The sequence below is a fragment of the Cygnus olor genome, chromosome 9 (genome assembly GCF_009769625.2).
Source record: "Cygnus olor isolate bCygOlo1 chromosome 9, bCygOlo1.pri.v2, whole genome shotgun sequence".
NCBI classification, from domain to species: Eukaryota; Metazoa; Chordata; class Aves; order Anseriformes; family Anatidae; genus Cygnus; species Cygnus olor.
In genome coordinates, this window is record NC_049177.1 from 11,100,494 (window position 1) to 11,127,801 (window position 27,308).

At 56.8% G+C, this 27,308-nt stretch overlaps 1 protein-coding gene across 1 annotated transcript; it reads left to right on the forward strand.

Moving 5' to 3' along the window:
• The first annotated feature begins 5,203 nt into the window (after window positions 1–5,203).
• IGF2BP2 (insulin like growth factor 2 mRNA binding protein 2) lies at window positions 5,204–27,173 on the forward strand. The gene is made up of 16 exons (XM_040567565.1): window positions 5,204–5,518; window positions 5,968–6,028; window positions 13,530–13,578; window positions 14,055–14,106; window positions 14,533–14,596; window positions 16,020–16,292; window positions 20,071–20,205; window positions 20,435–20,557; window positions 20,799–20,934; window positions 21,117–21,245; window positions 23,560–23,628; window positions 23,806–23,922; window positions 24,257–24,331; window positions 24,537–24,668; window positions 24,749–24,862; window positions 25,453–27,173. The coding sequence occupies exons 1-16, from the start codon at window positions 5,329–5,331 to the stop codon at window positions 25,546–25,548; spliced, it is 1,815 nt and encodes a 604-aa protein (XP_040423499.1). The 5' UTR covers window positions 5,204–5,328; the 3' UTR covers window positions 25,549–27,173.
• The last annotated feature ends 135 nt before the right edge of the window (window positions 27,174–27,308 follow it).

Consider the following 27,308-nt stretch of genomic DNA (forward strand, 5'->3'; position numbering starts at 1 on the left):
GGGGGGTCGACAAAAGCAGAGTCAAGAACATGTGTCCTCCGGTAAGCTTCATATTTTAGTAAAATGAGGATTTCGCAATCTGTGGTGCAGTTCCTGGCAGCTGAATGCATTTGATGGCTCGTCGCTGCCAGAAGAGCGTCCTCCTGCTCCTACCCCCTACTCCCATACCTGATAGTTCTGGGAAGACCTAAATCCTAGCGAAGAGGATCCCCTGAATGCAGGGCTGGTCAAAGCGTGTTCTCTAGCACTGCCTTAGCCTCGCCATTCTGAGAGCCTCTTATCTGGGTGTTTCCTGCTGCTGAATCACTTGAGCTGCTCGTCAAGCCCAGAAACAGCCCCATGTGAGATGCTCCCCAGCGAGTGTAATGCTGCCCTGGTAGGCAGGAGTGACAGATTGCTGTGGTATGCGATGCACTTCTGAAACACGCCTGAATCACTGCGGGATGTCCCCATGCCCTGCCAGCGCTTAACACAGAAATTCACCGAGCAGGGAGAATCCTGAGCTTCAGGAGAAGCCGTACAAGCGGTGGCGATGCCTCTGTGGACCAGAGACTGCAGGAAAGGACGGAAACACTGTGTGGGACAGCCCTGGCCCCTGCCATGGTGGGGGCTGCGAAATGTGGACGTTTTTCTGCTTGATCTACTGAGAAAACGCCTCCAAGCCCTGCGCAGGTGCTGCCGGTGGCGATGCTTGGAGTCGCGGCACCGAGCTGCTGTAGTGCAATCAGAGCAACATCTGTCGGGTGGATGCGAGGCGCCGCGCCCTGCGCTGACCCTCCTTCCTGTGGGGACTGCGGCAAGCAGCAAACCTTAAAAGCACGTGGAAAACAAAACACGGCGAGGGAAAGGCTACAGAAAAAGATGATGCCTAGCTGCTGTTTCGCTCTGCTGGGAGCAAACGAAGAGCTGCGGAGGCAAGGTGTGAGTGGGGGGAGGAGCTGTTACCAGCAGGTTTGGGGTTCCTAAAGAGGGCCTGGGATCCCCATGGTTGCATGAGCTGCTGCACATCAATAGTCAGTGCTTGCACGCACACAGTTACCTGTCACAACTACGTAATTTGGATTTAGGTAACGTATTTTGTTGCTCATGTACTGGTTCCAGCAAACTTAGCCCAAAAATGCAGGTGGCCACGTGTATCGCTTCCCCTAACTTTTGGGTGTGTACCTCTGGGACCTGGCCTTTGCAGGGTAGACTTGGTCCTACGCCAAGGTCCATACCTTCAAGAGCGCATTGGGATAGTCACCAAAAGGTTTAGCCTCTTGGGAAAGAGCTGTTAGCGCATCGCTGCCGGCAGTCCATCATCCCACTGTTAAAACCTTGAGCATTAGGTCTTGGCTCAGCCCCTGCACAGCAGGAATGCCCAGAGAGGCTGCGCTCAAACCCTCTTAGTCCACCTCTGGGATCTCTCCATGCTGTTTTGTTCCAGCCTGGAAAGTAACTTGGTGGATTTTCACTCGTGTTGCAGCAAACCGAGCAAAAATACTCCACCATTTCTTCTTTTTTTCAACCAAATTTGGAATTTTCTCAAAGCAGGACTAATAGTGCTGTCTGTGAAGATCAACCCCGCCTGCTGCTGTGCTCGGTGCCGATGGCTGCGGCTGCTTCTGCAGTGCTCTTCCCCCATTTCCATAGCAGCTGCCTGGTTTTCTGCTAGGAGGTTTCTAAAAGCCAAAGGATGGTTATCAATGTGATTTTAGAGTTCAGTTCCTCGTCTGTTCCCAGCACAGTGTGTTACCGTTGCAGTTATCGTCACCATCGTGATCCTCAGCCTTGTGTAGCTCTGCTAAAAATACACCAAGATTTGGGAGGAACGAGGAGAAGGGGACGTTTGTATGGGGATTTCTGAAAATCCATCCTTTGTTAGAAAGTCGGGCAGGAGCAGCAGTGGTGTTTATCCCATAAAATCGAAGCTGAATTTCTAAAACTCTCCCTGGCTGTGCTGGATTCCCTCTGCCTTGGGTTTGCGGGTCCTCGACACATGCTTCAGGTGTTTATTTTGGGATAAAAACACGGAATAAACCGTCTCCAGCCCTGCAGCTCCTTGGGCAGGCTGCAGCCTCCCAGCTGCACGTTGTGACACCTGAGGTCACCACTGTGACTTGGCCAGAAGGAAAAAATCAGTCACTTTGCAAGGGAACTGAATCATTTTGGGGGCTGGAGGGGTTATTTGGGTGTTATTCGGGGCTTTTTGTTTGGCGCTGCCTCTCTGGTGGGCATGGCTGTTGGCCAGATGTTTGTCCCACCTGCTCCCAAAATCTCCAGCCAAGGAATGTCCCTGGCTCCTTCTGTCCTGTGTCCGATCAACAAAATGCTCTCTTTTCCCCCTAAGTTTCCAGCTTTTTCAAAGGAAAGCAAGGCGGTTATCTTCTCCAGCCTAAACAAACCCTCCCTAGACGTTCCCTTGCTCTCACCTGTTTTTTTCTCCTTTTATCAGTCTCACGGCTGCCTCCTGGAATTGTTACGCATCTGACATCTTTTCGGAGAGGCGTGACCTTGTGGCACACCCCACCTGCCCTTAGGAGAAGACCTGGGTCCTGCAACACGTTCAGGACCATCGACCCTCAGCCCTGCCCCGTGCACTTGCTGCCTCGCTAACGATTTTCTGTTGGTGCTCTTAAATCCTTCCCCCCAGAGCACGTCCTTCTCTTGGCCGTCACATTGATCGGGACTGAGCCATCGTTTTAAATTCTTGCAAGGTTAACAAAACTCCGGGAAAGCGAGGATGGCTGTAGGGACGGGAAGGCATCTGAAGAAAGGCGTCGAGTTCCTTCTGCAGAGCCAAAGTCGTGGGCAGGGGGATGAGCTCACGCAGGAGCTCCATGCACTAAGTATTTGGGCAGGAGGAGCTGAAAATGCGCCTTTAGCTTTTCTTTTTCAGTTTGACGGAGGTGCTGGGCAGGGACGGACGCATCGCTTGGGATGGGAAATGGGTCCCTCAATGTCACTGAGCCCTGCCGCACCAGCTTCTGCAGAAAGGGAGCAGAGAGGGACGCACCGGGCTGCTTTCAGCCCTAAAAGCACCAAAAAAAAACCCCGCTCCTGATGCTGAGCCCAGCAGGAGCTGCGCTGGGAGCAAAGAAGAAGAAATCGGAGGAGAACGGATTCTTCTCGCTTTGCATCATCGCAGTCCAACCACATCTATTTTTGCAGTACGCATGGCATCAAGCACCCGTCACTGCTATTCCTACTCCATCCAGCGCATCGGCACCTCCGCATGACACAGGAGCGGCGGCGGCGAGACCGGCAGAAGGGTTTCGGCGCTGTTCGCCCAGCTGAAAATCCCGGGAATTCCATCGCCGCCCTTCACCCGGCAAAGGACAGCTGGCACCGGGGCACCGCGCTCCTCTCCAAGGACACTTGTCCCCTCCCGCCGGGCCAGCGTTACTCGCGCACCTTATTTTAGGCTCCGCTCGCAGCCCTGACGCGCTTCCATGAAGATCTGGCTTTGTCGTCTCGAGGAGAGAGAGAGAGAGAGAGAAGTCATCTAACCCGGCCGGCCGGGGCAGGTAGTGGCACCAGCTCTCGGTCACTCGTTCCCTTGGGGACACCCTTCCGCGTGCCCCAAACCCCGGCACGGCAGCCCCGTACTGCTGGGCTGAGAACAGGCGAAACTCGCTGCCGGGATGCTGGCAGCCGCCCGCGACGAAGGCGATGGACTCGCACGGGGCGAAGGCAAAGCAGAGCTCGGCCAGGGAGGGGCCGTGCCGTTGCGTTTTGCAAAGCAGCACATTGAACACAGGCTTCCCTTTCCTCTTTTCCTCTGTTCTTTCCTCTCTCTTTTTCTCCTTTCTCTTCTCTTTCCCTTCCCTTCTGCTCTTTTCTTTTTTCTTTTCTCCTTTTCCTTTTTCTTCTTTCACTTTTCTCTTTCCTCCTTCCCATTGCCTTCCCTTTGTCTTCTTTTTTCTTCTTTCCCTCTTCCCCTTTTTCCTTTCCTTTTTTTCCTTTTCCTATTTTTTCTTTCCCCTTTTTTCCTTTTTTCCCTTTTCCTTTCTCTTCTTTTCCCTTTCTTTGCCCCATTTTCCTTTTTTTCACTTTTCCTTTTTTTCACTTTTCCTTTTTTCTTCACCTTTTCCTCTTTTCATTTTTTCCCTTTTCCTTTTTCTTTTTACCCCTTTTCCTCTTTTTCCCCTTTTCCTTTTCTCTTTTTTCCCCCCTTCCTTTTTTCTTTCATTTTCCTTTTTCTCTTCCATTTTTTCTTTCCCTCTTTCCTTTTCTTGCTTTCGTTTCCTGTTCTCTCCCTTTTTCTTTTACCTTTTTTCTCATTTCCATTTTCTTCCTTTTCCTTTCCCTTTCTTGTTCCTCTTGCTCTTTCCCTTTCCCACTTTTGTTTCCTGTTCTCCCCCTCTTTCCTTTCCCTTTTTTCTTTTTCCCTTCTCTTCCTTTTCCTTATCTTTTTTCTTCCTTTCCCTCTTTCCCTTTCCCACTTTCGTTTCCTGTTCTGTTTTCCCTTTCCTTTTTTCTTCTTTTCCCTTTTCTTCCTTTTCCTTTCCCTCTTTCCCTTTCCCTTTCCTGCTTGTTTTGTTCTCTCCTCCTTTCCTTTCCCCTTTCCTTTCCCCTTTCCTTTCCCCTTTCCTTTCCCCCTTTCCTTTCCCCTTTCCTTTCCCCTTTCCTTTCCCCTTTCCTTTCCCTTTCCTTTCCCCTTTCCTTTCCCTTTCCTTTCCCCTTTCCTTTCCCCTTTCCTTTCCCTTTCCTTTCCTTTCCCCTTTCCTTTCCTTTCCTTTCCTTTCCTTTCCTTCCTTTCCCCTTTCCTTTCCCCATTCCTTTCCCCTATCCTTCCCCTTTCCTTTCCCCTTTCCTTTCCCCTTTCCTTTCCCCTTTCCTTTCCCTCTTTCCCTTTCCCACTTTCGTTTCCTGTTCTGTTTTCCCTTTCCTTCTTTCTTCTTTTCCCCAGTCTTCCTTTCCCTTTTTCCTTCCTTTCTTTTCCCTTTTCTTCCTCTCCCTCTTCCCTTCCCTTTCCCTTCCGTTTCCCCGCTCTCTCCCTCTTCCCTTCCCCTCTCCCCCCTTTTCCCTTCCCCTCCTTCCCTCCCCTCTCCCCCTTCCCTTTGTTCCCCCTCTCCCCCCTCGGGGCCGCGACGCCCGCAGCCCCCTCCCGGTGCCGGGGGGCTCCCTCCACGTGCGGGGCCGGGGCCGGGGCCGGGCCCCTGGCGGCGGCGGGCGGAGGGCGGGGGCGGCCGGGCTGGGCTCGGCGCGGCTCGGCTCGGCGCGGCTCCGCCCGCTGCCCGGCGGCGGGGCGCTGTTGCAGGCGGCTGCGGGCCGGGCCGGGCGGGTGGCGCAGCGCCGTGCCCGTCTCTCTCCGGCCGCGGGGCGGGAGGAGCCGCGGGGCTCCCCATGAAGCGGCGGAGGATGAACAAGCTCTACATCGGCAACCTCAGCCCCGCCGCCACCGCCGACGACCTCAAGCGGCTCTTCGGGGACAGGAAGCTGCCCCTGGCCGGCCAGGTCCTGCTCAAGTCCGGCTACGCCTTCGTGGATTTCCCGGACCAGAACTGGGCCATCCGGGCCATCGAGACCCTCTCGGGTGAGCGGCGCCGCGGCCCCCCCCGGCTCCCCCCGCCGGGCCCCCCCCCGGCCGCCCCGCTCCCCCCCGGCCCGGCGGCTCCGGCCCCGGCTGATTTTTCGCTGATTTTTTTCTCCGATTTTATTGAGGGGCAGCCGAGCGCCGGGCCCCCCCGCCGGCCGCCCCCCCGGCACCCCCCAGGCCCCGGGCACCTTATTACGAGGTGCCCTGCCCCAACTCGCCGGGGGCGCCGAGCGGGGGGCGGCCGAAGGGGCGGCTGGGGGGGGCAGCGCGGAGCCGGGCGGCGGCGGGAGCGGAGGGGGGGGGAGCGCCTCCGGGGCCCGGGGGGCCGGCGGAGAGGAGGACGAGGGGGATGAAGGCCGGGGGGGGCGGCGGGGGGGTCCCGGGGAGAAAGCCGGGGGGGGGGGCGGCGGCGAGCCCCGCCGACGCTGAGCCCGCTGTCCCCGCAGGTAAAGCGGAGCTGCACGGCAAAGTGCTGGAGGTGGATTACTCCGTGCCCAAAAAGCTCAGGTGAGGCGTGGGATGGTCGGGGAGGGGGGGGCGAAGGGGGGGCGCACGCCCCACGCACACGCGTGGGGGGGCAGCGGGAGCAGCGCCGGGTTTTACTTTCGCTACGCTCCGCGGCGAAGCGCGGCGGGGGGGGGGGGGGCAGCGCCGCCACCGCCCCTGGGGGCTCGGGGAGGGGGGGGGCTCGGGACCCCCACGGCTGTTTTGCCCGGCCTCAGCTCCCCCCGCAGCCACAAGATGTCGGGGGGAGCCCGGCGCTGGGGGCACCCCGGGGCCCCCCGCTGCTCCCCACCAGCCCGGCCGGGAAGCGGCTTCCTGCCGGGAAGTAACAGCCCCGGCGGCGAGAGCAGCAGCACGGGGAGCGATAGCGGGAACGATAACGGCAATAAACCGCAGCGATAGCAGCGATAAGAGCGATAGTCACAATCCCAACAACCCTTCCGAGGATTTGCACCGGGAGAAGTTGCGCGCTGCGGGCGGTCGCGTCTCCTCCGTCAAGTGATCCAGGTCCTTACATGTATTTTTTAAATTATTTTTCCCCTCTATTTTTTTTTTCTCTATTTTTTTCCCTATTTTTTCCTTACGCCCGCATCTTTCCTCCTGCGCCCCCCTCCCAAAGAACCCACTCCCAGCGCACTTTGCTCCTCCCTTCAGGTGGGCGACAGCGATGCCGCTTTATAAAGAGAGGGGAGCACCCCGACCCGCAGCATTGCCCCCCGGCACCTCGCGACAGCGGGTCCGGTGGCCCGAAATTCGGAGGCTCGGGGCACGGTTGGTGCCGGAGACGTAATTTTGCAACATGGTGCTGGGGGGGGACACAAACACGACGCGTTGTGTAATGGGGACTCGGTGGGGAGCAGCTCGTGCCTGGCATCACGTGTGCCGCGGTGGGATGCGGGCTCTGACAGCGGGATTCCTTCGGCGGGGAGCACGCGCGCTTTTACCTCCCAACCAAGCAGGCGAAGCCTCCCCCCGCCTCCCCGCCGCGAGGTTTCGGAGCTAAATCTCCTCCGGCAGCCTCGTGCCGCTCCGTCGGCCGCTTCTGGAGAGCGGCAGAGGCAGAAATAGGGGTTTTGAGGGTGTCGGACCTTCACGACGTCCGATGGAAAGCAGGGGTTCGCCCTTATCCCCGTTCTCCATTGGGCTGCTGTGCTCTTAATTTGCCTGCCGCGTACAAAAAGGCATTTAAACAGCCCAGAAATAAATGCTTATTTCTTTGGCCATAGCCTGTTTTCAGCTCTCTCCAAGTTTTCTAGCCCAGCCCGGCTCCCCAGCTTGTCGGCACCTCATTTCGGGTCTCTTTTGCTCGCATCCAAAAACCAAAACTCCAGCCTCACGTTAACACCCGCGGCCGGCAGGGCCGTGCCGTCGCCTCGGCAGATTAAAGGTTTGATTTTTATAACGCGATTTTTGGCGTGGAGCGGAGGCTCACGTGGTTGTGTTGTAGTTTTCCCCTGCCCTGGGATTAATCTGCAGTGATTTATTTTTATTGCCTTATACGTATATATATATATATATATATAAATATTTTGTTTGTTTTCTGCGTATACGTGCTCAGCGTAAAACACTGACGCGCGGGGGATGCTCGGTGTTTGCTGCACGGCGGTGGGGTTTGAGTGCTATGCGGGAAGGGGATTTGATAAGAAATCTGCCCGAAAAAAACATATCTGTGCGTCGGGAACCTGCCGGGAGGGATTTCCTCGAGGAGCCTCCGAAGGCACAAAAGGACACACGGTGCTGGAGGGAAGCGCAGAATTTGCCCGAATTTGTGCTTCACGAGTTAAAAATCGGTAATTGCGCTGCAGTGCGAAGGGTTTGCCCTGCTGAAGGCATGATGGGAAATTATTGTGATTGTTTTGTGTTTGTATAAGCTGTGCTGTGCATCGGTGGATTAAATTTTTAAAAAAAAAATTTTTTTTTTGTAACATTGGTTTTGAATTCACCAGGAACAGAGAATGTTGTTGTTTAGCTCAAGCCGGGTGAAAGAGCCGTATTTTCAGGGGTATTTTGTGTCCAGAGCTGTGCATCTGACCTCTGAACATCCCACTGATGGGAAAAAAAGATAATAATAATAATATTATTAATAATAATAATAATCAGGATTGTTTGTGTGATGCTAACAGCAAAGCCCAAGCGCCCCCCGTGCGGGCTCGTGTACAAGTGCTGGCCGAAAGCAATGAGTTTAATCAGGAGCAGCGACGTGCCAGAGCCCCGCTTCGTGGCTTCCACGCGGAGAAATTTCCAGGCTCCGCATGGCCGAGGTGCCTTTTATTTTCTGCTTCCGCCATAATTTTCCAATTTAACAATTTTCAAATGATGCTTCTGGAAAATAATCGGTTTGAAATGAGTTCCTAGGGGAGCTGCTGGAGCTCTCTGGTTCCAGCAGGAATTATTCTTAAATCTGTTAAATCACAAAAAGGCTCGAGGCGGGGAGGGAAAGGCTGGCGTCGCAGCTGGGATTTAGCGGGGTCGCTGGAAAACTGTCCGGACGCCTCCGGCACTCCTGGGGCGCGGAGCTCGGGGGTGAGAAGTCAGCCTTGGAGCTCGTTGTTTTCCGTGGCACTTTGGGCTAAAGGCAGAGTTTTTGCCAGCGAGGTGTGCTTTTCCACGAGCTGGGTTTGTGCCCCTTTATTCCCACACCCGGTTGCATTTCGCGCTCATCTTTCCATCGTCTTCATTTATATTTTATTTTATTTATTTATTTATTTATTTTTTCATTGCATTCATGCTGTAGCACTTCAGGTGCGCTTTCTGGGGAGGGAATAATTTTTTTTCCATTTTTTTTTTTTCCCCCACTTCCTTGCATGGAATACAAGCACAAGCCCTTCCATCTCTCCGCGGGCGTTATCTCCCTCCCTCATTATTGTTGTTATTGCTTAGTGTTGATTGCAGATGCTTGTTTAGGGGAGAGAAAACAGAAAACCCTTGTGCAAACTGACGATTCTGCGCGTTGCTTTGCCGGGAAAAGCTTCGAGCACGGGTGATTTGCACATACACACGTGTCAGGAGCGGGTGGGTTTGTCGCCAGCCTTAAATTCGGTTAAAAAGCCTGCAGTTTTCAGTTAGTTTGTTCGTGAATAGCATTGAGCGTGCTGGAGATGTTTGGGGCATGGTGTGGTGGTTTGCTTCGGGTTGAAAATTAAATTCAAAGCACTGAAAGTGCGTCGCTGAGGCTGCTGCTGTGGCCAGGGGCAACTTTCCTTGTTCCCTTTCCCAGGGGCGCAGCACGTGGCCAGGGTTGGCACCGCTCGACGAGCTTTAAAAACAGCATTTCCCAGGAATAACCCATTACCCAGAGCGGCAGTGAGCTGGGAGTTTCACAAATCAGGGTTGCATCAGGATTAGGGTTGAAAAAAATGTCCTGGAATAAGCTGGAGAGCCAGGGGAGCCGATGGAGAGCTGCTTCCCACTGTGCAGCCGGCACGGTGACACGCAGTCCGGCCAGGGAAGGAGGTTTGCTGGGTGTTCAGCAGTTTTATTTTTATTTCTGTATTTTGTTTTATTTTTTTTAGCTCCCCATTTTTAACCAGGATATTTGTGGATCGGATTCCTGCAATGGAAACTCGGGGGAGATTTGTATTCCAGGAATTTGGGGTGGGCTGCAGGGTGCGTCTCGGTGACAGGAGAGGAATAATTGTTGTCCCCCTTTGCGTCCCAGTGCAGAGCAGGAACGCGGAGGGGTGTTTGCATTTGGTTTTTTTCCCCTTTTCCCCCTCTTAATCTTGAAAAGCCGTGACAGATGGGACGCAGTTTCCCATTCAGCTCCATCGTTAATACATCCCCAGGTCGTGGGGGTGCGTTCATCATGTGCCCTCCTTGCCCCCCCTCCCGCGCCGGAGGACAGGGCTTTAGCACGAATATATTTTAATTCCTTAAGAGCGTCAAGGCAAAGCCCCCGGAGCAGGCGCACCCGCGGTGCTCTCGGCCGCCGCTCAAAACTGGGGCAGCGCCTTTAATGCTCGTCCATCCCCGAGCTGTCGCTGCCATCCCGGCAGCTGGGGCAGACGCAGAATTTGTCGAGGTGACCCCAAAACGAAACCGACGGAGGCAGGGAATCATCAGCTGCTTTCGTCTGGGGGAGCATGCTCGTGTCCGGCTGCAAATCGCCAGATGCAACCAGTTCAGGTGGGCGCGAGTTTGCGTACCGCCTGCTGGTTTTTATAATTTTGGTGGCATCATAATTTTTTTATACAAATTTTTATTATAATCTTTCGCCTAGGACATTGGAGATATTTTACCAGGTGGAGCAAAGTCGCTGGCGGCAAAGAGAGAGTTGTGAAACCCCGCACCTCCTAAATGCTTTAGTGACATTGTGAGGTTTTCACGAGCAAGCACTGAAATATTTTGTAAGGTGGAGGTGTGCAGATTCCCCCCCTCTGTTTCCCATTTCTCTAGAATTTTGGTTTTGATTGGAAGCAGGAGCCACAGGGCTTTTTTTTAGCTACCCCAAATACTGATCCAAGGTAGAAGGTGCTAAAACCCCTTTATGGCTTTATAACAGTAAAACAATGCACGGCGTGAATGGAAAAAAATCCTTGTTTGGACAAAACCCCCAAAATAAAAATTCCCATCTCTTTAATGCTTGAAGCTGGTGCTTGGGGTTGTTTTTTTTTGTCTCTTGCCCCTTGCCTCACGCGCTTGTGGATGGGGTTGTGCTGATGTGCTCTTGTGGGGCTAATTAGGTGTTTTTCCATAAACTGTATCCCCGACATTAGTGATTATTGGTGGTATTAATTCCCACCAGCTTACTGCAAAGCGTGCGGTGCAGTGCAGTGGGGCTGATTCATCACTAGTTCTGGTGTTGGGAGCTGGGGGGGGGCTAAAATTAGCCTGTGGCACCCCCAGGGCCCCCAGGTCCATCATCGGGGGTGGCCACACATGGCCCAGCGCTGCTTCAACTGGGCGGGGGCCATTTTCCACCTGGGAAACAGCCGTGGGTGCTCCAAATGAGACACGTCCCGTTTTCTGGAGTGGACGCTGTGTGCGCGGTGGTGCGGGGTCAGCCGTGGGCAGGTGACAAGGATGGGCAGGAGAAGGGGACGGGTGAGGTTGTTGGTGAGCAGCGCAGGATTGCCATGGCCGTGGGCCCCCCATGGGCCAGGTCCTCCTGACCGCCTCCTCCGTGGGGTGGGGTTGGATCAACACGGCTCAGTGCCGGAGCCTGCACTTTGGCCACAACCCCATGCAGCACTACAGGCTTGGGGCAGAGTGGCTGGAAAGCTGTGCAGAGGAAAAGGCTCTGGGGGTGCTGATGGATGCTCGCCTGAACACGAGCCGGCGGTGTGCCCAGGTGGCCAAGAAGGCCAGCGGCGTCCTGGTTGTGTCAGGAATAGTGCAGCCAGCAGGGCCAGGGAGGTGATCGTCCCCCTGTGCTCTGCTCTGGTGAGGCCGCACCTCGAGTGCTGTGTTCAGCTTTGGGCCCCTCACTACAAGAAGGACATCGAGGCCCTGGAGCGTGTCCAGAGCAGGGCTACGAAGCTGGTGAAGGGCCTGGGACACAAGTCCTGTGAGGAGCGGCTGAGGGAGCTGGGGGTGTTTGGTCTGGAGAAGAGGAGGCTCGGGGGAGACCTCATTGCTCTCTGCAACTGCCTGAAAGGAAGGTGTGGGGAGCTGGGGGTCGGCCTCTTCTCACAGGTAACTAGTTATGGGACCAGAGGGAGTGGCCTCAAGATGTGCCAGGGGAGGTTCAGGTTGGAAATGAGGAGACATCTCTTCTCAGAAGGAGCAGTCAGACATTGGGATGGGTTGCCCAGGGAGGTGGTGGAGTCACCGTCCCTGGGGGTGTTCAAGGAAAGGTTGGACGTGGTGCTTGGAGACACGGTTTAGTGGGTGACGTTGGTGGTAGGGGGATGGTTGGACCAGATGGTCTTGGAGGGCTTTTCCAACCTTCATGATTCTGTGATTCTGTGAAAGCTGTGCAGGGAAAAAGGCTCTGGAGATGCTGATTGATGCTCACCTGACCATGAGCCAGCAGTGTGCCCAGGTGGCCAAGAAGGCCAGCGGCATCCTGGTTGTGTCAGGAATAGTGCAGCCAGCAGGGCCAGGGAGGTGATCGTCCCCCTGTGCTCTGTTCTGGTGAGGCTGCACCTCGAGTGCTGTGTTCAGCTTTGGGCCCCTCACTACAAGAAGGACATCGAGGCCTTGGAGCGTGTCCAGAGCAGGGCTACGAAGCTGGTGAAGGGCCTGGGACACAAGTGGAACCCTGGAACATGGGTTGCCAGGGAGGTGGTGGAGTCACCATCCCTGGGGGTGTTCAAGGAAAGGTCTTGGAGTTCTTTTCCAATCCTAATGATTCTTTGACTCTATGAGATGGGGTGGGATGGGATAGGGTGGGGTAGGATGGGATGGATGGGATGAGGCAGGATGAGATGGGGTAGGATGGGATGGAATTGGTGGATTGTGATAGGATGGGATGCAGTAGAAAGGGGGGAATGGGATAGGATGGGATGGGTGTAGGATGGGTAGGATAGGATGGGACAGGTAAAGTTGGATAGAATAGGATGGGTAGGGTTGGATAGGATGGGAGAGGTTGGATAGGTGGAATGAGATCAGGTGGAGCAGGATGGGGTGAATGAGATGAGATGGGATGGGATGGGCAGGATGAGATGAATCTTGCTCCTTGCCATGTGAGCTCTGCACCCAGCCCTGAAATCCCTGGTGGCAGCTGGGACCAGAGAGGTCCGTGGCTGCTGAAGGAGTGGGCTTTGGGAGCGCTGCAGGAGACGTCTTTGGCTGTGGCTTCCCCACTTTTTCCAGCGCCTGATTGCTTTTGATTGGCAGAGCCCCCTTCAGGGGAGGCTGCGAACCAGGGGGGATGGCAGGGTCCATGCGTTCCCCTGCCGCTTCGCAGCATCGCCTCCCCTCCTCGCGTCCTCCTCGAGCAAGGGCAAAGCTGGGCAGAGCGGGCACGACCTCCTGCTGCTGATGGGCTCCCAAAACCAGCGTGTGCCGGGAGGTAGCTTGGCAGGGAAACCAGTCCCGACTGCTGGAGGAGGTGGTCCTGCTCTGCCCTGCCTGGCTTCCTGGCACCGGGTTCAGCGGTCGTGCAGCTGTGTGTCAGCTCCGTGAGCTGCTCTTGGCTGAAAATAGCAGCAAAAAGGGAAAAAATAACAGTCTGGTGGAGGAAATTGGCTAAGAAAGGATTGCAAATGCTGCTCGGGATGGGCAGTGTGTGAGTTTTGTCCCAAAACTGCCCGAGTGCGTCTTGCTGCAGGTTGTCTGGGGAGGCGCTGGGTGGCCGTTGCCTCTTGGGGGGCCCTGGTGATGCCCCGAGGCGGCACCACGCGGGGCTGGAAGCGCCGCTCACCTCCAGGTGCCTCCTCCATGGACATGCATTTCGGTTTCTCCACTGAAATCCACCAGGTGATGCTGGGAACCGCTGGAGAGCAGCAGCATGCAGCTCGGGAAGCGGGGTGCCTTCTCAAGGTCTCACCTTCTCGCTCCCAGAAAGCCTCCGGTAGTTGCTGCCCTCCCGTGACTGTAACCCAGGGCTTTGTCTTTGCAGGAGCAGAAAGATCCAGATCCGAAACATCCCCCCCCACCTGCAGTGGGAGGTAAGAAGCGCCGCGCTCCCCTCCTGCCCCCTCCAGAGGCTGGGCCACCCCAAAAGCACCCCACCGCACCTCCTCCATCACTCAGCACAAACTTGCACTGCCAGGGTGCGCGGTCTCCACAGAGTCCTTCCGTTGCCTTCCCAGTATCCCCAGTCAGGAGGCGGAGGGCGAACTGGGCTCCATCTCCCGCATGCCCGGGGCTCGCTGCTCTGAGCAGAGGGGCATTGCAGGGCGGTGGGGTGCAGGGTGGGTGAAGGTGGTCCTGCAGTCGGGTGGAGGTGGCTTGAGGATGGCTCCGAGCATGCAGGACCCCGCGGGTCAGAGCGGAGCAAGGAGCCACAGAGCGGAGGAGCCCTGCTGGAAATGGCACAGCCCGAGGTTCGCACTGGGAGGTCTGGGGGCAAAGCAGGGTTTGAGCCAGGCTGGCAGAGGGCTCCTGCCCGCCTCACCTGCCTGGTTTTCTGCTCTCTCCCCAGGTGCTGGATGGCCTCTTAGCCCAGTACGGGACAGTGGAGAATGTAGAGCAAGGTAAGATGGTCCCGCACGGTCCTCATCTGTCCGAGAGCCCCAGTGCCGTGCCCCAGCTCAGCCCATGCTGGAAAAGCCACTCTCAGCAGAACCTAATAGGGTGAAATGTGGTTGTCCCAGTGGTTTGTGCTGGGCTGAAGTGGTTTTCCCTGAACAGTCACCTGCTGGCAGCTCAGGCTTTGGGTAGCGACCTCAGCCCAGCACAGGGCGTCTCCTTTGCTGCTCCTTTTGTGGGGTGGAGACAAGTCCACGGTGGTGGACAAGTGCAGACCGCAGGCAGTGGCTGGGCCCCCCCACGAGAAAGGCATTGTGCTCCCACGCTCTGCGTCAGCCCTCCACCGCAACGTGGGGCACTGGGGTCCGGGAACAGCGGTGACGGCCATCTCCTCCTGCCCCCTAACGCTCCCCACCTTGCTTCTCCCCCAGTTAACACAGACACAGAAACAGCAGTTGTCAACGTAACGTATGCAACGAAAGAAGAAGCAAAAGTGTAAGTGGCTTTTTTTTCCTATTTGTCTGTATTTTCGATTTCTCCTGGGAACATGGTGAAGTGCTGTGCGGGGCCAGGAGTTGTCCACATCAGCCACGTTTGCTTTTTCTCCTGCTCCAAAGACCTGGTGGGGGCTGGTGTGTCCACCTGCTGAGGACAGATTTTGTCCTCGCTACCGTGGTACTCTCCGTAGAAGCATCAAGGGAGAGTAGACCTGGGGTGCTCCAAGCCCCATTGCCCTCTCCATGGACCTTCCAGGCAAGACAAATTTCCAACCAACCACCCGAATTTCCCCAGTGAAGTTCAGCTATATTCCCCTGGCCATTTTTCTAGGCTGCACCATTCTTTATTTTTCTTCTTGACTTTTCTCTCCCCCTTGTGGGGTTGTTTCCAAGCTCTTTCAGCTTCAAGTGTGTTAAGGGCTGCCCGTCCCACAGCCCTCTGCTTGTCCCCTCTTCCTCTGTGCTGTCTCCTCCTGCCCCCAAGGGGCTCTTGGCTGTGTCATTTGCAATTCCCTTTGGACTGCATCTTTCCTACAAGCCTGCAGGTCCTCTTTGGGGTCCCAGTGGCCTTGTCTTCGGGGAGCAAAGCACTCTAAGATAGCGGAGAGTCAGGTCAGGTAAGCAGCCCATCAGAGTCGTCTTCCTGGACTGGAAGTTCAGACCTAAACTGGGAACGTGCTTTGTCGGTCACTGGTTCGGCCACCTGGCTCGAGCAGCTGGAGAGGTGGAATATGGTGAGGGAGGTGGGAGAGATGGTAGTCGTATAGGGCAGAGTCAAGTTAGAGACCAAAATTTGCAAAGACTCAACTCCTGCTTCCTGGAGCTAAGTGAAACCATCTGAGCAGCTCCCAGAAGGCTTCCAAAATGCCCCCCTGACCTGGAGAAGAGGGCATTTGGGTTTGTCAGTAACTGGTTAGGGGACGCGAGAGGGAGGCGGGGGTCAGTGGCCAGTCTGCAGGGGTGGAGAGCAGCAGAGGGCAAATCACTGGCGTGTTGTGTGGAGACCCTATAGAGGAGTCGCAGAGAAATGCCACCCATCAAGAAGAACTTCAAGAGGATGGAAGAACCTGGTGTAGGCACCATGCAAAGACGTGCCTGAAGACTTGTTGCATCCAGCAGAGGAAAAACGTGCAAACTAAGAGTTAGTCAGAAGTGCAAGGACAGAAAGCTGTAGCTTTACAGGATGGCAGCAGAGACAGATGCCCCAAGGCATGGTAGGTCTGACCTCGAGGCTTTGCTGATGGACACTGCAGTGATTTCCCACCTGAGTTGGACCAAAGTTGGGGGACTTTGTCTTCTCTCTTCTCCTGTGGACTTGGGGGGAAGGAGGACGCTGGGCTGGAGAGGGACGGTGCCCTGTGAGGAGAAGCGCTGGGGGTGCCACCGACCTCTCACCCTCCCCTCCTCTCCCTGCCTTGCAGAGCAATTGAGAAGCTCAGCGGCCACCAGCTTGAGAGCTATTCCTTCAAGGTTTCCTACATCCCGGATGAAGAGGTGAGCTCCCCTCCGCCCCCCCAGCGATCCCGCCGCGGGGGCCACTCTTCCAGGGAGCAGGGCTCCTCCCCGGGGGGCTCCTCGCAGCCCAAACAGCTCGATTTCCCACTGCGGATGCTGGTGCCCACGCAGTTTGTTGGTGCGATCATAGGAAAGGAGGGCTTGACCATAAAGAACCTAACTAAGCAAACCCAGTCCAAGTAAGTACCTCGAATGGTTTTGTTTCCTTCCACAGGACTCTGTGGGTCCACTTGCTTTCGGCTGTCAGCGAACGTTGTATTTTTGGGGTGTAGCTTCAGGAGAGGGCGGCGAGCTTCCCTCATCATGGGGTAGCAGCCCATGGGGTCTAGACAGCTCAGCTCCATTTCCCAAACCCATCCTTACTGGCCTGGGGGGTTAGGAGGGGGAGCACATGCTGAAAATGGCCAGAAACGGGGTTTCTAAAGTCTAATGCTTTACAAAGCAGGAGAGGCTGGATCCTGCGAGCCCCGGAGCCAGCCCCAAAACGGGTGTGCTCGCTGCTTGTCAGCCAGCGTTGCTTGGCTCACGTAGCTCTCGCCCTGCAGAAATAGCTTGGGACGAGGCTTTGGAGAAAAAGGGCGGATTTGGGGATAAAATGGGGATCCTAGAGGCAGCAGTGACACTCTTTGCCCTTGGGATTTGTTCATGCTGCAGCGCTCTGTAAGGGCTAGAGATGTTGCACAGGGGGAAAGGGAGCACCAATGGGCTTTTTGTAGCAATTTGAAGCCTTTTTTACTATCTAATGTTTTTTTTTTATTTTTGAAGAAAAAAAAATATTTAAGGACTGTCTTGTTGAAGTTTTCCATGTTTCTCGTGTCGATGTTTACATTGATTGCACGGTTTTCCTGCACGCTTTGTTCCTGCCCAGATGTGTTTGTGTTTAACCCAAAGCTGTCTTCTCCCATGTTCATCATCCTGAACCCGGTGATCCCACAGGACATGGGACTCCTGTACCAGAACATCCTCCAGGGCGTCCTATTTCTCAGAGAAGCTTTGAGAGGAAATTACTTAAATCAGAATAGTGCATCCACTTGAGCCGAATTTGTTCCGGACCCTGCTGGTGCTCAGCTGTCTCTGAAACACGCTGACCACTACTGATCCTTGCCGTACGGCTCCTGGCGTGCGTGGCCCCGTGGTGTGCCGAGCAGAGTAGCGTAGAGCGCAGCGTAGCTCAGGAGGATGCTCTCTTTGCTGGTGCTCTCTCCTGCCAGCAGCAGGCAAAGACCGGTGCCCGAGCCTGCCTGTTCTGGTACGAAAAGTTAACCTCCAGCCTGGGTAAGAGAAATGTTTGAAGATTTGCATGCCTGTGTCCCTTGGGCTGAACCCAGTGCTCAACCTCTGCTCCCCTTGCTCGTCACGATCCCCTGCTCCAGCAGCTCGCGGGCGTTGGGTTTTAGAGAGGTCCCTGTTGGCAAAAAGAGGTTCGTATGGAAAGGGGGTGGCCCCGCAGCGTGAGGAGCCCAGGCTCGCCAGGGAGCACGGCCACCTCGCAGCTGTGGAGGCACCTGCTGCCCTCCCAGCTGCAACGTGCGCCACGCTCGGGTCCATCCTGGGCCTCCAGCCCTTCTTCTCCAGGTGAGTCCCTGGGTGCGTTCGGCAGCGGGTGCACCCTTGCCCTTGCCACCTGAGACTGGAAAGTTTTCCTTTGCAAGCCCTGACTCCCACCCTGCACCTGGCGAGGAGGATGAGGGACGCGGTTCCTCCCAAAACACTGCTGCCTGTGGGCAGCTCCTGCTGCGGAGCCCTTTCACCCTTACGGGTTGACCTCCCGGGCCCGCCCTGAAGACGCCGTGCCGCAGAGGAAGGCCGCGCTCTGTGCTCTCGCCTGTCCAGGCCAGCCCCAGGAGGCCGTGGGCCGTGGTGGGCCACCGCTTCTGCTCCAGCCTCGGGCAAGGGAGGACCTCGTACATGTGGCACATGCAGTCGCAGGAGGCTGCTGCCTTCAGTTTTGGGGTGTCTACCATCCTCTTCCTCGGCTGTCCTCTCCTCTGTCCTCCCATCGGACTGGAGCCGTGCCGCAGCAGCACTGGGACGTGCTGGGAAGCCTGGAGCCCTCCTCAGCCCTCCTGCTCTTTGGGGCAGGGTATGCTTGGATGCAGCAGCCCCTTCCTGGCGCCCCATCTCCCCCCCGCAGACTGAGCTGGAACTCACACGTCCAGGTTGGGATGGCTTGCAGGCCAGCAGGAATCGTAGCCATGCCTGGCTCTGTGCTTCTCTAGGATGCTTGGCATTTCAGAGCCTCCATCCAGCTCATTCGCAGCTCTCAGCCCCTCTTCGGTACCAAGGCATGGCCGTGTGCCCCATCTCCACCATCCTCAGCTGCTTCTGGGTCTGAGAAGTTGCCTGACTTGGTCCTGCTGCCAGACCGAGGCACGGACCCGCTCGGAGGCACCTTGTGGTGTGCTTGCCTTCCCCCCAGCTGTGGGAGGCAGTGGAGGTCCCCATGGCACTGGACACAGGATCAGCCTCTGAAGGACCAGGTCCTCCGAGTCAACCTGATGGAGCTCTGCAGCTGGGAACATCCTAGAGGGTGTCACACACAAGTGGCAGTGCGTGGCTTGGTCCCTGTGTGCTGTGGAGTCAGCACCGGTGCCTCCAGCACCCCAGTGCCCGGTGCGAGCAGGACCGGTCTCCTGCTCTAGCTGACGCCACAGAAGATCTGCTGGAGCGACGTAGCAGTCTGACTGTCTCCCCTTTCCCTCCTCGGTGCTTAGATGAGACCATCCTTTCGGAGCTGGCAGGGACAGGCTTTCCCCTTAGCTCAGGGTTACCCTGCTGCTCCCCCTCTCCCTGTAGATGAAGCCTTCTTGTTTCTACGTGGTGGTCGGTGAGCTCCTGTAGGAGATGACCCCTGCAAACCCACCAGGACCCAGCATCACCCCAGTGCTGTGCTGGGGGGCACTGCACCACAGCCTCGGCCTTGCTCGCACAGCAGCACCCACAGTGGCAGTGGGGTCAGGACGTGGACCCCTTACAAGAACAGGAACTTGGCCGTTGGCAGAGGGCACGGTGGTGGAGCCGGACACGTGGAGCTGGGGGCAAGTACAGCACCTCCCCATAAGATGGGGGCTGGCACGGCCCCGGCCGCGATGGTGACGGGGACCCCAAGGTGGTGGCCACGGAGCTGATGGCAGGTTGGCCACGTGGAGTCATCCTCCGGCAGGATGAAGGCTCGGTGGAGAAGGAGAAAAGATTGCTTACGCATCACCCATGTCCTTCAAGGCACGTGGTTCATGTGTCAGAGCCTCCTACCCTGCTTTCCTCTCTCCCTCTCTCAGGGCCCTGGCCAGGTGCAGGGGTGCAGTGAGGAGCGAGCTGGAGGCCCCTGCCTCCCTCCTGCCACCCCCTGAGGGAAGGAGCAGAGCAGCTAGAGCACAGCCTTGGCCAGTGCACAAGGGAAAACTTTCTGGTCTCACAGGGACGGGCGTGAGTACGAGCGCTGTTGTCCGTGTGCAGGTGTGACTCCGTGCCCTGACAGCCACGGGTAAGTTGTCTCCGTCCCGGAGGACACGCAGCGCTGGTGGCAGCTGCTGAGCAGCCTCGGGTGCTCTGCACGGAGAGGCTGAGGTTGGAAGGGACCTCTGGGGACCTCGAACCTGGTCTCCTGCTGCAGCGGGACAGGCGTCAAAGACAGGGCAGGTGGCTGAGGGCTTTGTCCAGTGAAGGAGTTGTTCTGCCCCATCTTGGTGTTGGATGGTGGTTGGCATCCCTCAGTCCCCAGGCAGACCTCAGACCGTAGAGGCATGTGTAGGCCAAACCTGATCCAAGCAAAGGGCTGCTTCTGGGTGGCAGTAGGTGTACGTCAGCAGGACCTAGGTTCAGCCCAAAGACTGAGCAGATGTTGAAATGATGTCGCCTGTTTGTGAACAGCCAGTTGAGCTCATGAGCTCTCAAAAGCCTTCTTGCGACGACGGCCACGTCTCAGGGGGCTTCTCTCTGCTGGTTGTGTCACTGTAGGGTTGACATCCATCGGAAGGAGAATGCTGGCGCTGCCGAGAAGCCCATCACCATCCACGCAACGCCCGAGGGGTGCTCTGAAGCGTGTCGCATGATCCTTGATATCATGCAGAAGGAAGCTGACGAAACCAAATCGTAAGTGCGACATTCGCTGGCTTAACAAAATCGTCGTATTTGCTTGTCAGTTGCCATGGAGTCAAGGAGCTTGGGTGGCTCGGGTGGCATGCAGGCAAGCTCGGAGAGCAAAACCTCAGAAAATACAGATGGTTCTTCTGTTCCTCCCACTGTGTCGCTGCTGCCCCTTGCTGGAGATGGGCTTACAGACTGGACGGGCCTTGAGATTTTACTTTCTCCCCTGTTTTAGAGCAGAAGAGATCCCCTTGAAAATCCTAGCTCACAACAGTCTGGTGGGGAGGTTGATTGGCAAAGAGGGCCGCAACCTCAAGAAGATCGAGCAGGACACGGGGACGAAGATCACCATCTCGCCGTAAGTCCTGCTGAACACCGGGTGGTTCCCCCTGCTGCCCACCACACTGCGGGCAGCACCAAGCCCAAGCCACGCAGGCCCGTCCTGCTGTCCTGTCCCCATCACCCGCGGGCAGTGCTATGGGGGAGGAAGTCCTGCTGCCTCGGGGTGGGGGGCCCTTCTCTCATTTGGCAGTTTTTCTTTATTTTGGCCTGAAAAAAGAAATGTAACAGCATCTCCCTTTTGTCTGCACGTGGGCTAGTTTACAGGATTTAACCATCTACAACCCCGAGCGGACCATCACGGTGAAGGGCAGCACAGAAGCGTGTTCCAACGCTGAAGTGGAGATCATGAAGAAGCTGCGAGAGGCCTACGAGAACGACGTTGTGGCTGTCAATGTGAGCCCCCAGCCTGCCCCTCGACATCCCCCTGCTTCAGAGCTGCTGCTGAGGCAACCAGAAAAATATGTGGGGGGAGTGGGGGGGGTCAGTCTGTCATGGAAAGGGCCACAACGTTTGCTAAGAACCCCCAAGACCCCACTCAACCTTCAGCCCTTCTCTCTGTGTCTTTACCTCTCTAGCAACAAGCCAACCTGATCCCAGGACTGAACCTCAGCGCTCTGGGCATCTTCTCGACAGGGCTTTCCATGCTCCCGTCCTCTGCGGGGGCCCGAGGTGCTGCTGCGGCCACCCCCTACCACCCATTTGCAGTAAGTGCAAGAGAATCTGGGGCGCGGGGGACTTGCTCGTGGGAGCAGGGTGGTCTCTGGACCCTCCTAGCTCTCGGGTTTGGGTGGGTGCTGTGGCTGTAGGGGCCATCTCGTGGAGAGCCTTGAACAAGTGCTCCAACCCCCGGCTGTTTTGGAAAGGTGCTTGTCCGAGCAGCCAAGTGGAGAAGACAGACTGAACGTGGCTTGTCCCTCCTTGCACGTAGCTCCCTGGGTAGATCGGCTGCGTCCTGATGTTGTGCTGAGCTCGGTCTCACTTGTATCTTAGGCTTGCCACCTCTGGAGGGTGGTTCTCTGCTTTCGGCTTGCGTTCCGCATGCCGAGGCGGGACCTGGAGGCCGCTGGTGCTGGCAGGGAGGGGCGGTGGAGGTGCTCCCCTGTCCTGGCCCGCACTCACACCTGGGTGCTGCAGGCTGGGTTGTGCCCCACGGGCACAGTCTCTGGGCCGCCCGAGAGGTGCTGAACCATGGCAGGACCCGCGGGCATCGCCGCCGGGCATGCGGAGCGTGGCTGGGAAGGGGGCGAGCAGTGCCTTAAGGCTCGGTGCCTTAATGCCCTAGCGCTCAAGGGGTCCTGCCTGCTGAGAGCTTATCTTCAGACAGATGCACTGCTAGAAACTCATTTTTTGTGACATGACCCAGGTCCCTTTGGCCTTTCCGTGGTGCAGAAGTCTTGTAAGTTGCAAGTGCAGGGGCAGTCTTATGAAGGAGAGGTAGTGAGGTGGGTCTGCGACGTGGTTCTGCAGCCAGGGCTGGGGAGCAGCCCCACCGTGCTGCCCGGGATGTGGTGCCTACATCCACATGTACAGGAAGGGCTGCAGGGCACACGCCAGGCACGTGTGGCAGCCCACGAGGATGGTGGGCAGGAGAGGAGCGGCCACCAGTCCTGTTGGCTGATGGAGAGAGAAGGTCCTCCTGTCCCCCAGCACCTGCAGAACACCCTTAGGGTGACCGAGTGACAGGGCTTAAACCTGCAAAGCCGTCCCAGCTCTGTGGTCCATTTCTCTCTAAATATTTCTGCTTGGATGCTTGAAATGCAGGGAGGATGCCTCAGCGCACGTTAATTTACTTGTACTGTTTTCTTTTTCTGGCACCGCCAGCAGCAGAGTGGTCGGAGGAGAACGGTGAGTGCCGAGCCTGTGCCGGGCTCGCGGTGCGATGAGGCGGATGAGCGTGACTCCGGGGCTTGTGGCCATGCGTGGTGGCCCCAGAGGGGTCCCCTTCCCCTGGGCATTGCTAAATTCAGAGCAGAGGAGCACTGGAACGGGCTAAAAGCAAAGGGGGCCCCTTCCCTTTCTGCTTTCAACCTCCAGAGCAGGAGGGGAGGTGTCTCAGCACAGGTCGTGTCCGTGGGGCTGTTGGTCGGTCTGTCTGTGCCTGTGGAGAGAGGGATGCTCTGCCTGCGTCAGCAGAGCCTCTGGGAAGAGCCGTGTTGGAGCACTGCAGTGTCGTTTGTTGCTCCCTGAGCTGGGGGGGGGGGGCTGCAAGGTTCCTTCAGGCAGCCTCCTCCAGTATGGGCTCCTTGACCCAAAACATCACCCCAAACAGGGAGCCAGGAAAAAATAAATAGGAAGTAGGCTCCCAGCTGGCTCCTTCCCCCCAAATACTGTGGTTTGCATGTCGGAGCGATGGCCGTGGGGGCTGTAGCTGAAACCCAGAGCTTTGGAGAGGCGCAGAGCGTGGGGGACAGGGAAGGAGGCTCAGGGTGAAAGGGGGAGGCTGGGGAGGTGCTGAGGTCTCCGTGCCCGTGAGGCTGGGCAGGAGCAGATGCTTTGGTGCTGGAGATGATGCCCGTGGCCAAGGTGCAAGCTCCCGAAGCCCCTGTCATGCCGGGTTAAACTGGAGGGCTGGGGCCGGGGAGCTGGGTTCAGATGGCTTGCACGTCCACTGGGTTGTGCCTGCCCGAATGCGGGGCTGGGAGGAGCTGTACCTACTGCCAGGAGCTGCGCCTGGGCCTCGGGTATTCAGGGGCCAGGGTGCTGGCAAGCGCCCCTTCAGGCACGGGGAGAGACACGTGGCTTTGTCCCTGTCCCTGTCCCAGCCTGGCTGTGCCCCTGCCGGCTGTTGGGGCAGTGTCAGCGCCAGCTTTTGCTTCTTCTCCTCTGACCCTGGAAAAGGGAAGTGGTCGTGGGTTCAGTTCTCGCCAAATCTTCTCCACCAGGCACCAGCATTGCTCACAGCACCGTTTCGGCTTCGGTTCCTGAGCTGAGGGGTGTCCCCGTGTCCCTTTCTTGGGGGGGCCAGGGTGCAAAGTGCAGCAGGGTCCTCATTGACTCTCGCCCCTTCTCCCCCCGCAGAGCTCCTCGGCGTACCTCTCGGGGCTGTATGGAGCCTCCCCGGTCGGTGCCTTCCCACATCAGCACCCCGTAAGTCCTCCCGCACCCACATCCCCTGTGGGGTGCCCCCTCCCTGCTGTCCCCAGGGCAGGGATGCTGTTTGGGGTGGCATTCCTAATTGGCGATTTTAGGGCATGGGGTGGTGCACTGGGAGGGGGGAAAGGGAAAATGAAAGAATTAAGGAAAACCCCTCACTCTCCCCGCCAGCTCCCGGAGCAGGAGGTTGTCAACTTGTTCATCCCAACGCAGGCAGTGGGGGCCATCATCGGGAAGAAGGGGCAGCACATCAAGCAGCTGGCGCGATTCGCCGGCGCCTCCATCAAGGTAAGCTGAGGTTTTGTGCCTGGGCGGCTCCTGACGAGGTGGGGAGAAGGGAGTTCCCCGAAAGAAGGGTGGTGCTGCCAGCGAGCCCCCTCCCCGCGGCTCTCTGCACGGGTCCTCATGCCCGGGGGGTGGAGGGATGCTGCAGCACCCTGGTGTCCTCCAGGCGCATGTGCACAGCAGCCGAGCACGCATTTAACCCCCCCAGATGGATGGATGTGCACCAGAAGTGAGGCTGAGCTGGTTCTCCCCTCCCTGGAGGGGACAAATGGCTTAGCAAGGGGACAAAAGGCTTGGTGAGCCCCTCTCACGCTCCCGCTCCCCCTCCATTTCGCAGATCGCCCCAGCAGAAGGTCCCGACGCCAGTGAGCGGATGGTCATCATCACGGGGCCGCCCGAGGCTCAGTTCAAGGTGGGGTTGGGCGCTGGGGACATGACTCGAGAGCATCCCTTGGGTTGCTGCTGTGCTGCCAGCCCCCTGATGGCAGGGGGGGGACACTTGGCTTGGTGCTGGGCACCCCGGGTCAGGGCAGAGCCCTGCAGGGTCCACAGGTTGGATGCTCCTCGCTCGGCACCACCGCTTTTGCTTCATTTTGCATCGCTCCCCCTTCTCGCAGGCCCAGGGGCGAATATTTGGGAAGCTGAAAGAAGAAAACTTCTTTAACCCGAAAGAAGAGGTGAAGCTTGAAGCCCACATCAAGGTGCCTTCCTTTGCAGCCGGCCGCGTGATAGGCAAAGGTGGCAAAACGGTACGTGGGGGCGCGGCGGCGGGGCTGGGCCCCGCTGGGGGCAGCCACCCCGAAAACGAGGGCTCTGTCTTCTGCTGCAGGTGAACGAGCTGCAGAACTTAACGAGCGCAGAAGTCATCGTGCCACGAGACCAAACCCCAGATGAGAATGAGGAGGTCATCGTTAAAATCATCGGGCATTTCTTTGCCAGCCAGGTGAGGGTTTTCCCTTGTCGTCGTGAATATTCCCGCCTGGTTTCGGCCTCCGGGAGGCCCGCCCCAAGCCCGGCTCCCTCAGCACCCGTTTCCTGATGGCTGCCTTGCATCCAACGGTGTCTCAGCAGCTCTCCCCAGTGGTGCTAGCACTGAAATTAAGGATAGGCTTAATCGAGCTAAAAATACACATCTCAGGCTCGCCATGGAAGAAGCACAAGTTGAAAACGCGCAGTGTAAAGGCACGGCCCCGGCCTCAGCTCGCAGCTGTTGGAGCCGTCGCCGGCTGCACCGCTTCGCCAGCTGCCCCGGGAGAGGCGCAGGAGCAAACCGCTCCTTGTGTGCGCTGCCCCAACTGCAGCGGGGCCCGAGCAGGTGCCTGGCCCGTCATTAAGAGCCACGAGTGGGGAGAGGCTCAGTTGTGGGAACACCTGCTCGGACCAGGAGGGAGTGCAGGGTGCCCTTAAGCTGCTCGGGGCTTTGGACGCTCATTTCAGGTGCTCATTTTGGATGCTCGTGGCTGTGCTGCAGTCCCCATCCCCCCCTCCCCCCCCAACCTCCCTCCTGATCCGCGCCTCTCGCTTCCTCCCCAGACTGCACAGCGCAAGATCAGGGAAATCGTCCAGCAGGTGAAGCAGCAGGAGCAGAAACACGCTCAGGGAGCCCCAGCCTCGCAGCACAGCAAGTGAGGCTCCCGCCGTGCCGGCCAGCACCGCCCGATGAATGTACCCCTGCCACCCAGCGGGCAGGGAGCAAACCAAAGAGCACCCCGAGGCGCGGGGACGGGCACGGGGACGGCTGCGGCTCCCCACGCACCGGCGACAACGCCGCAGCGCCCGGCCGCTCGCCCCGGGGCGCTGCGGGCTCTCTCCATCCCACAGCCTCCACCCGACTCGACTCCCGACGCTATCCCTTTAGTTGGACTAACATAGGCAGAGGGTTTTGGATTTTGTTTTTTTTTTTTTTAATTGTTTTTATTTTTTACCTAAAAACAACCCGTTTCGCAAACCATTCTCTGGCCAGGTGTGGCCGGGTGAGTGGAGGAGCCTGTCCGGCGTGCAGCGCCCGTGAGGGTAATATATTTTAGAATTAATATATCAATAACAAAACTAACGCCGATTTTTAATGTTTGTAAGATTTTTTTTTAATTTTTTTTTTTTTTAATTTCAGAGGGGTCACGGGATGTTTGTTTTTAGCAAAAGCAGGCTTTTTTAGACTTTTAAGGAAAGGAGCTAGTCCATTGGTTCTCTAATGCACAGTAGAGCAGAGTTGTAGGATTGCCAGCAGGAACAAAAATAATTAACCAAGTGTTAAAGAAACAATTTCTTAAGGGCTTTGAGAAGAGCAGTGCCATGGGGATTGCCTGTGTGAGCCAACAGAAGGGATACCGTCTCCTACAGGAGGAACCTCTCCCTTTCACACGCCCTTTCCTCTTTGCTTCACAGAGTCCAAAACTGGGTTTTGCATCTGTTCTGACCCCCCGCCCTGTCCATCTGTCCGTCTTTCTCTCCATCACCGCCAGACAAAGCTGTGCTCAACATTAGCACCCCCCACCCCCCCCCAAAAACCAGCCTGCCCCATGGTCCAGCCCGCAGAGAACAAACTTCCCCCGTGGCTCTTTGGGGATGAATCCCCCCTTTTTTAGTTTTGGTGTTGGAGGGAGAGGAGGGAAAAACAAGGGGGAAAAGATTTACAAAACGTTGTTGGCCCAGGGCTTGAAGAAAGAACCTAGCAAAAGTTTTTACAAGAATGCAACATGCATATACACACACACACACACACACACACACACACACACACAAAAAAACTACCTCAGGTTTTCGTACCTCAGCACCTTGCGCTTGTGTTTCCCTTTTAGAGATTTTTTTGTATGCCTTGTAAAACTGATAGTTGGAGCATTTTTTTATTTTTGTAATAAAAACGAGTTGGAAAACGATCTCGACCAAGTCAGCTGCGAGGTGGGAGGAGGAAACCAGCCCACACGTCCGAGAGCTCTTCTGTAGTCTCCTGCTAGCTGAGAGCCAGTGGCCGTTCCTTCGGAGAAAGCTTGAGAAATGTTAAAAAAAAAAAAAAAAAAAGGAAAAAAAACACACAAAAAAGGTAAAAGAAAAAAAAATAAAAGAACAACAGCAATGAAGTCCAACCAGCGAGAGAAAGGACCAGGGCCGACCACCTGAGCCCAGCAAGGTGCTGAAGGCTGAGCCTGTGCCAGCGACGTACTGACAGACTGCAATGCCAGTTTTTGTCTACTGCAAAGTGTTCTGTGAAAAAAGCCAACGACAACAAACAAACAAAATATATCCAGCTAACAAGAGCCTGAGCTTGCTCTCCGTTGCTTTCTTTTCAGTGCCCTGTGGTGGTCATGGCTGTGCCGAGAGCGGGATGGGCGACAGGTCCTTGGCTGGGAAAGGGGTGGGGGGGTAACAAGAGGGTTAGGGCTTTTTTGGGG